General features: G+C 40.4%; 1 protein-coding gene across 2 annotated transcripts in view; it reads left to right on the forward strand.

Annotated features, from left to right (window-relative positions):
- LOC111330488 (uncharacterized) overlaps nt 1-9,795 on the forward strand; it is a 53,561-nt gene that overhangs the window by 31,004 nt on the left and 12,762 nt on the right. For both annotated transcript variants that reach the window (XM_022935353.2, XM_022935354.2), the window contains exons 52-64: nt 696-805; nt 1,157-1,349; nt 2,427-2,723; nt 3,298-3,573; nt 4,066-4,395; nt 4,979-5,278; nt 5,571-6,019; nt 6,572-6,863; nt 7,331-7,624; nt 7,791-7,955; nt 8,378-8,586; nt 8,680-8,968; nt 9,191-9,493. In XM_022935353.2, coding sequence (XP_022791088.2) covers nt 696-805; nt 1,157-1,349; nt 2,427-2,723; nt 3,298-3,573; nt 4,066-4,395; nt 4,979-5,278; nt 5,571-6,019; nt 6,572-6,863; nt 7,331-7,624; nt 7,791-7,955; nt 8,378-8,586; nt 8,680-8,968; nt 9,191-9,493 — 3,507 coding nt within the window. The remainder of the gene's footprint in view (nt 1-695; nt 806-1,156; nt 1,350-2,426; nt 2,724-3,297; nt 3,574-4,065; nt 4,396-4,978; nt 5,279-5,570; nt 6,020-6,571; nt 6,864-7,330; nt 7,625-7,790; nt 7,956-8,377; nt 8,587-8,679; nt 8,969-9,190; nt 9,494-9,795) is intronic.

Here is a 9,795-nt window from a genome sequence, read left to right on the forward strand (position 1 = left end):
AGCAAATGAATGAAGGTCGCTTTTGTCGTCTCTGAGAATTTTTCTTGCTACCCTTTTTTCTTTCGTGTTTTTAAGTTGTTTGTTTTAATTACCTTCAGTGTTTGTTTTATAATACATTCATTTAATTCTCTTGGGACCAACACAAATGGGAATTTCAAGAAGGTATGTCATAATTAGTATGATATCGTGAGTCTCCTCGCCTGCAACTCGTCGCAAGTTCCAGAACCCAGGCCTCGAGATGAGAGACGCAAACATTGCTTAAAAATTTGAATTCGCACGTGAATTCTCCGTAACAATAAAGATTTAGAAATGCAAAGACTAGCAAAAACTAACGATAAAAACAGACGTTTCGGTGTCATCATGACACCATTGTCAAGGAGAAATAAAAATAAAGTTTGTGGCAAGGTGTAACACTAAATTAGCATAAATATGTTACGAGCTAATTAAACAAATACTTTTGTGCAAAGCGATTCTATTCGCGCAAAAGTATTTGTTTAATTAGCTCGTAACATATTTATGCTAATTTAGTGTTACACCTTGCCACAAACTTTATTTTTATTTCTCCTTGACAATGGCGTCATGATGACACCGAAACGTCGGTTTTTATCGTTAGTTTTTGCTAGTCTTTGCAATTCTCCGTAAGGAGTTAAAAAAGGTAGGAAATTAGTTAAGAAAAGTTGATTTTGTTATTTTAGGTATGTTTGATGCGTCTGCTTCGAAAACGATTAAACTACAAGTGAAAAATACATTTGACCAAGACGTGCAACTCATATCAAGCGACAAAGAGCCTTCTCAGGGTATTCAGGTAAGGATGATTATATTAATTCTCTGAGAGGTTTAATCTTTAACTTCCAAGGAGTGCACTGAAAGTTCTCGATATTTACCGCGTCTCCTCTTATCTCCGACTTACCGCTAGATGGTGCTGTGTGTGCACTCAGAAGTTAAGTCCACCCGCGTTGTGGCAGGACCCAAAGAGAACTGACAAAAAATAAATTACCTTGTTACTGTCGCTGACGCAGCGCCACAGTTTATTTAGAAACTTACCCTCTTTATTGACAAAAATTAAGTTACACTTTCGGTTCTACTGCTTGGGAAAAGTGGAAACTAAAATGTGAGGTTTGGCTATTGTTTTGATATTCTCTCTTTTCTTACGCAGATTCTTAAAAAGTACACTATGGATGTCCGCAAGGAAGTGTCTCTTGGTCAGCCGGTCACTTTCAACGCTAAGGCTGGAGCAGTTCGTTTGTTATTGAACAATCAGGACCAAGTCACAGTCTCCCCGAAACTGACGTCTAAAGGCTCGTTCGTGTTGGTCATCTCTAAGGAGAAGATACAAGGTGGAGGGGGAGGTAGGTTCATTTAGGGTCTCCTATAACTTTCAACCAATAACTTTCAGTTGCTGTTGTGATTGGTTTTGTGTTTCTAGACGCAATAGGATTGTTGTCTTGAGGCCTGGGATCTCTATTTTAAAAGGACATTTCATTTCTCGAACGTGTGCAAAGGAAAGCAGCACGGTTTTGTTTAAACAACTATCAATTTACAGCCAGTGTAACCGAGATGTTAAGCGACCCAAGATGGTCCAGCCTCGAAACAAGGAGAACAAAGGCCAGATTAAATCTAATGTATAAAATATGCCATGGCAACGTCGACATTGACAAAAATAGTTATTTGTGCCCCTCTAAAATTTGCGGAGCCAGAACTCGTTCTTGTCATAATTACAAATTTTTGAATATGAAAGCCACAAATAATGTATATTTTTATTCCTTTTTTCCACGCACCCTTAGAATATGGAACAAACTTCCGAAAGATATTGTTGAAAGCATCTCTTTAGAGACTTTTAAAACTAAGATTTCCAAGTATTTTAACGAGAAACTTTAAACTGGTAGATATTATTTCTATTGTTGTTATTTACACTTTTCGTATTTTTAATGTTGGTATGATGTCTAACGACTTTACCGACGTATTTTAATGTAGATGTAGATGTAGATTTGAAGCAGCCCCCGACTGGTCTCGACGCTCAATTGGAAATGTTTCTAATAGGTGATGCCCGATATCTTCCGATGAGGGCCAGGGAAAGTGTGTTGAGGACATGAATTCAAGCTTTACTTATTAACAGCGTCTTATTTCAGTTTTATTTCACGGCTCGTACATATCTTTTGTGTGTGTGTCTGAGAAGTTTGTTGAGAGTCCTCCGTAAATTTGCGGGTTATTTTTTTCCTTAAAAGAAACTAGATTTCACGGTTCTATTTTGGCAAAAATCACCTTTTCACATGCTTAGTTCTAAAATGCGGTTTCTTTTAAATAGTGTTGTTGAGCCGTTTTTGTTTTTTTGTTTTATTTTCATTTTGTATTTGTTTATATGTTCATTTGTTCGTTTGTTTAATAGTTTGCTTACATCGAACCAATTTATGTAAATCTCGTTTTAGGAACCTCAGCTGTTGGAACGTATTACATTTCAATGAAGATCATGAATAAGTCGGGTAAGAACGTGGTGATCATACCCAGCGACAACAATCCTCCCAAAGGCTATCCTGTCAAAAAAGGCTTCATGGTGTCCTTGACCATACCGACCACTGGAAACTCGGCCATCACGTACAGAGTCCTGGATCAGACTTTAACTCAGCTGATGAAAATTAATGGAAAGGATTCGATTGAACTAACCCCAACCGAAGTCAAGGGTGCGCCCAAGACCTTCGAGATTCTAGCACCAGGGATGTCGCAAGGTTTGCAGTTGAACTTTACATCGTACCTAATGGTTTTCCTCGACGACGGAGTCGTAATGAAAGTCGTAATCTGCGGTCCGGGGCGAAACAATCTAGTGAAAATAAAACCGACGGAGTCGGAAGAAGAGTGCAGAGTTTGCTTGCGACTCCGTCGCCTATGGTCCAGTCGAAGCTGGATTGTGGGGTCCAATGCAATCGTCCGGTTCCGTCAGCTACTCAGACAATCTAGTTTTCACTGGATCATAAATGACGGAGTCATAGGTAGAATCAGGCGATAGATTCTTTCTGATTCTTCGAATTCCAATTCCTTTTGGCCTACCATTTCACCAAGTCATAATCGATCTCATGACTCCGTCACTGGTGGAAACCAGCCTTTAAACATTCCTGTTTATACTTCTATTTTCTTTTGTTTGTTTTTCTGTTAATGGTTATTTTTTTTTTTCTTGGGGAGAAGAGGATCTGTAGAGAAGGATCCGTATCACGTGGAACAGATAGATGCAGTATTTCCGCTCAGTACCTAAAGACCGTTAGTATTAACACTAAAACGAATCGTTGTGTCTTATTTCTATCCTAGGCGGACAACAATATTACCTAAGTGTTCGCTTTAAGAACATGGCCGGACAAGACGTCATAGTGAAGCCAAGCGACAACAACCCCGCCCAGGGATGGAAAGTGAAAAAGAACTTCATGATGGATATCACAAAAGGTACCGTGTCCGCCCAGCCTGTCACACTAGTGGCTACATCAGCTGACGGCAAAACACCGTTGGCCATAAATGGACATTTGGAAGAGGCCCTAACGCCGCAGCTTACGAAGGATAAGAAGAAAGAGTTGGTTCTTGGAACTCAGGGTAAGTTAAAGATGATAAAAACGCTTAATAATAGTTTTTGCTTGAAAACCGAGTCATTCAGGCAATGAATCTTAATTTGCCTTTGGTGAGTCAGTCCAGTTTGTCATCTCCGTTTGGTTGTTTGTTCGTCAGTACTTGTAAGTTTGTTCGTTGCTCGTTCGTTTGTTCTTCTGTTCGTTCAGTAATTCATTCGTTACTTCGTTCGTTCGATCATTAGTTCGATAGTTAGTTCGTTCGCTCATTCGTTTGTTCGTCTGGACGTTCAGTAATTCATTTGTGACTTCGTTCGTTCGATTGTTCTTTCGTTAGTTTGTCAGTTTCTTCTTTAGTTCGTTCTCGTTCGTTCGTCTTTTCGTTCATTAGTTTGTTAGTCTCTTCAGTTCTTTCACTCGTTCTTTAGTTCCTTTTTTCCAGCCGTTGTTTGTATTATTTTAAACTGTTTTGATATTTTAACTTGCATGTAATTTGTTAGTTGTTTTTAATTCCCTTCAGTTACGGGAAAGAAGAAATCAGGCGTTCCCACAGCTAGACAGCACATCGCTGGAAAACCTTCGCTTTACTACGTGACCTTGAAAGTCAAGAACCGTGCTGGCAAAAAATCCATCATAGCACCAAGTTACAAGGGGCTGAATGAAGGTTTCCACATCAACAGTGACTCCATTATGAAGATCACCCGCGAGTTCCAGAGTGCTGAGCCTTTGCTATTAAAAGCCTTTGATCCTGATTCACATTTACCGATGATGATTAACAATCGTAAGAGCATCATCGTAAAACCCGTCAAGATTAAAGAAAAAGTTACTGACATCGTCATATCTCCTCTGAGTGAGTATTGTTCATTCTCGTGTTCTTTTTAGTCCCAATTTTGGCCCGGAATGATTGTTATAATTCGAACAAGGAAAATTTCTAACAACAAAGTAATGGTTTATCTCAAACACCTTACAAAGCTTGTTTAGCTGTTCATTTTCACACAAGTACCTTCGACTTAAAGAGGTCACAAAAACACAGTAATGTATAGTTGAGTGTCGAAAGCAATCCGAAATTACATTGCTTTTGCTTTACTTCGATCTGTGATTGGTCCAGACAACTCGCGCCATCCTCTCGAACAATCCGATAAAAAACAAAAGCCGATGACGACTTGGTGGCCCGCGTTTTCCCGCGCTTTCTGCAGTTCGGTTTTTTTTCTTTGAGTTTTCATTGGCTCTCAAAGATATTTTCCTTTGTTCTGATTGGCAGTTGTCATAATTTTGGTTTCGGTTTTACTACCCTTTATCGGAAAGCACTCTTATCAGACAAGGAGGAATTAAAATGGCCAAGTGAGGGAAGGTTTAAACGGATTACAAATGATGGCTTTCATATAGCTATACCTAATACGGTTTTTACGTTTCTTTTCTTTTCTTGTTACAAGGTGGACCCCTCGGCCCTGAAGAACGATACATTACAATACTCCTCCATAATAAAGTTGGTCGTGAAATTAGGGTGAAACCGTCGAGAGGCCGAAAAGGAGGGTACGTTGTCTCCAAGAAGGGATACCTTAAAGTCTCTATGATTTTTCCTAAGAGTGGGGTTCGCTCTGAACCTGTCACATTTGAAGCGAAGGATCTGGAAACCATGAATGACCTAGAAATTGATGGTGACGTTAAAAAGGTGTCAGTCGCACCTGGAGAGTTCCCGGATGAAGTGATTAATATGACCATCACTGCACCAGGTAAGTAGGATCCTTGTTTTGTTTGTTTGTTTATTTGTTTGTTTGTTTACTTGTTTGGTCACTTCGTCATTTGATGAAAGGGGCCAAAAATGTTAAAAGTGTTAGTAAAGCGTTCTACTGTAGTTTGTCATTTAACCGGCAGAATAAACGATATGTTTTTGATCCATCAGATCACACGTATTATCTAAGTTATTTTCTTAAACTGAATAACCCGATTAGCGATGAAATAACGACAGCGAAATTCATCGTTCACTTCATAATCAATTTATCTTACACGTCTGTTTCTCCTCAGCGCCTAAAATCAAACCAGTCCATTCTTGGTCCATGGTGTCATTCGTAGACAGTCGTATTCCGGTGGGACGTACTCCCCCGGCTCACAAAATTTCCGACAGTAGCATTATTTTTCATACACTACATTCAACCTCCCAGTACATCCCTGGGAACCCTGACTTGAGGACACACGGGGACATGAGTCTGATCGACGGAGGTTTGGCGTTTGATGGACAGGACTCACATGCTGTAGCGCAGATTCCTGCTGACGATTGCGTGGTTAACACGGATAATTGCGCAGATGGGCTTACATTTGGTACAAAACTCAAGTTTGGGAAGGAAGACGGGAATGAGGAGCTGCGATACATTGTGGACACTGGTGCTCACAACCGGCACATGCGTGGTTTTTCCATGTTCACACGAGGACCCAGATTGTTTGCTTTGGTGAGGAATGCTGATAGAGAATGGATGGTAAGTTTTTGAAGGTTAAGGTTTGAACACAAAAAAGGGAGAAAAAAATAGTGTTGCTCTCTATGCACGCTATTCACGAGCTTTGATAATTTGACATCTTATCTAAATCAGTCAACGTTTTGCCATGATTTGGTCATTGTGTGGAAAAGACCCGACCAGTCAGGAGATAGCTTTGAAAAAAAAAATAAACTAGAAGAATTTCTGTGCCATTTTTATCTGTTAAAAATTGTTGGCAAAGTTCATTTCAGACGTAAGTTACTTTTGAAGGAAAACTTACAATCTTCTTGACCAAAGCCCATGTTCAATCTGTGTTCGTCCTAAACAAGAAGACTCACTAAAGAAAGAAAAGAAAGCTTGTCTTATTCTTTTAAATCTACGCTGTATAGAAATCTGTTATCGAAAGCGGCCAGGGGGTAGCCTTAAATTTAGCGCAACCCAAAATGAAAAACCTTATTGGAGAGACATCAAGCATAAGTCTCTGATTTAATTTTTCTTTTATTCAGACAAAAAACTCTCGCCATGGACTAACTAGTTCTCTTTCAAAATTTTTAGGTCGAAAGCCCGAAAATAATGCATAAATGGGTATACGTGATGGTTACCTGGAGTAAAGACGACGGAATGAAAATGTATTACAACGCAGACCTACGTGTTCACAATGCCACAGGCAAACCAGTGCCCTTGACCTCTATCACTTCCTACAAAGATAACTTTGTGATTGGACGAGAGGTTGGAAATAATGGTCCGTTTCACCCAGCAGCATTTGATATGGCTTCTTTCACGACATTTGCAGGACGTTTACCGCAAGATGATGTCAACGCTGCTTACATATTCTTTTGGAGTGGATGTGAGTATTTAAAGTTGTTTCCTTCGCAAGCTATGCATTTCTATTGAGGTTTTCAAGTTGAAATTTCCCCTTTACGAGATGAAAATCCATCAGGTTTGAATGAAGCAAGCGGTTTGAAGAAAGAGATCCCTTCTTCATAACTTTCCCCTCGAAAAATATAAATGAGAAATGTACAGGGCTCATCTTCTCTGTACTAGTTAGTAGGGGACGTTTCAAGATCCCACACTCTTCTCGCAGAGAGTAGTGAACGAAGTTCCTGGTGTTGTGGTCTCTTGATTCTGATATTGGGGGCATCTACAAAATTTCCTTCAAAAATATTGTAAGCTGCTCAATGCAGCCTGGCCAAAGTCCTCCACAAAGTGTAGTAAGTTAAATAGGAATAGCCACATAGTGGAGATTTAATACAGATACTGTACTTTACTGTACTATCAGATCGCTCGCTTATATATGGTTCTCTTCTATTGCAGTATCTGCCAAAATATATTACGCCTCTTTGTGCGTCACAAACGAAGTTGGACGACCTGTTCTTCTGAAGCCAGACAAGGGTAACCCCCAAGGGTTTGAAATAGCGCCAGATTCCACGCTGGAGGTGACGCTAATGTCCATGTCAACAGACGGTGCTCCTATTAAACCCGTGTATTTTATCGCTGAAGACAAACAGACCAATACTCATCTGAGAATCAATGACTTTGATAAAGCGTTTCCTGTTACTCCCAGAGATGGAAGGAAGCCTTGTAAAACGCTACTTGTCACTGTAGCACGTAAGTTCAGTTGGAAATACAAGTGATACCGGCCTTTTTGTTTGGGAAAGCATAGCGGACGTTTGATGTTACTTTTTAAGTATGTTAAAGTAGCGATTGCTGTTAAAACCAACGAAGCGTGTTTTAAAAAGTTATGATAGCTGTAGATGTTTTTACTCCCATATAGCACCAAAATTGCGCTATAAGAAGATGTGGCCGCTGCATAAAGTAGAGAATGGTCGACTTTCCGGAGACGATCCCGTGCCCGAGGCCCACGGAGCTATAGTTTCCTTGGAGGGAGGCCTGCTGTTGAATGGCAATGATTCCTGGCTGGATATGGGCGACTTTGAAGGTAAGTTACGCAGCGACGGAACAAGAATTGTTTGGTGAAACTATGTATCTAAACTGTGAATGGAGAAACTAGAGCGAAATCTCGTGGAAACGAATTAAAAGTCGAAGTACGGTCACTTACACCTGATGCCCTGGAAAGTCATGAGAATGAATCGTTGACTTAAACAAATTACTGGGAGAGCAGTGAAACCACTCGGCTGCCCTTCGTGGTTACACTTTAGTTTTGAACGTCATTTCTGTGATAAACAAGGCTGTTGAGAATGCAAAATTGTGGTTTAATTGTTGAGGTAAGAAGGTCATTTATAGTCAGTCATTCATTCAGTCATTGGCAGTTAGTCTTTCTGTCTGTCTGTCTCAGTCAGTCAATTATTAACTTAGTTGCTGCACCATGTTTACATGGGTCCTTTGTCGCCTTCATTCAAGGTGAATGCCTCAGCAATCCAGACAAGTGTACCGCTGGTCTGACGTTCGGTGTAAGAATCAAGCTGGACGACGCAGCTAAGAATTACAGAGACGAGCCTCACTACATTGTAGACAGCGGTGGCTCCAACAAGGAGTCACGAGGTTTCACGCTTTTCGTGAAGGACGGCAAACTGTACGCAGTCGTTTCTGTCCCGGATGAAGTATGGCGGGTAGGTTGTTCTATTAATTCCCCAAATAACTTTTCCTTGTCATTGCTTTATATGTAGATGATTAATGGTTCCATCTCATCAACTTTTCGACAGGTTGAGTCAGACTTCACCCTCAATACATGGCAGTATGTTATGGTAACATGGGCGCGTGAAAACGGTCTTGCATTGTATATTAACGGTACAGAGGTCACCCGAGCGAGAGGCTATATGCCTCAAGAAGGAGAACATGATAAGGATTCATACACCAGGCTCATCGTGGGGCGCAATGCGGCTGGAACACCGTACGGTTACACCAGGATGATCGCCTCATCGCTGGCGTTCTTCGATGCTGAGGTCCCAGCTGAAAGCGCCAAGGATATGTTCTTGTACTTTTCAAGCAATGGTAAGAGTTTTGGTACCAGTCTTATTTCTTGTTCGCTACTCATGAGGCTTTCGCTATTGCTGATCCTAGCAGTAGGCAGGACCACTGATATTTACAGAATAAAAGTTTTACTAAATCACTCGTGGAACAGTATTTCGTGAGGATTTTCTTTGCCGATAACTATTTGGCGAAGAGAATTAAGATAATTATTAAATAACTTGATATCTGTTTTCTTCTTTCTAGTCGAATCGTCATCTTCAAATCGTTTTGTCAAAGTTCGTTTTGACAATAAAGCTGGTACGCAAGTGAAAGTTATACCAAGCAAAGGACAAAATAAAAACGAGGGATACACCGTGCAGCCTCACATGACGTTGGATTTGAATTTTGAAGAGAAGGGCCAACAGAATGACATTCCTATCCAGTTTAGAGTTGAAAATCCGTGGGCACCAGGGGATAAGTTACTCGTGAATGGACAGCAAGGTCTGGTGACAGTGGTGCCCAGTCCTAATAAGGATGACATCAAGCTCGTCACAATAACTGCGGCTTGTGAGTTCTTTACTCGTGTGTCTTTTTATTAGATGGTGGAAAGTTACAAATTAAGAACAAAAAAAAGTATCTATCTCCAGTTGGCCACTTGAGGTTGCATTTCGGTCGGATTTAATCTAACTTCCCAGTCGATACAATAGTGAAGGAAAATGGAATTGAATGGTTTAGCATGGAATAGTAAAGTAGCGAGGTGGCAGTAGGAGTGACTAAGATCATACAAACAGCTGTGTTACATAATGAAATCCGAAGGCGAATAACGATAATCACTTATGAGAAACAACGCGGTCAGGAAAATAATCAGC

This window comes from Stylophora pistillata, chromosome 3 (genome assembly GCF_964205215.1).
Source record: "Stylophora pistillata chromosome 3, jaStyPist1.2, whole genome shotgun sequence".
NCBI lineage: Eukaryota > Metazoa > Cnidaria > Anthozoa > Scleractinia > Pocilloporidae > Stylophora > Stylophora pistillata.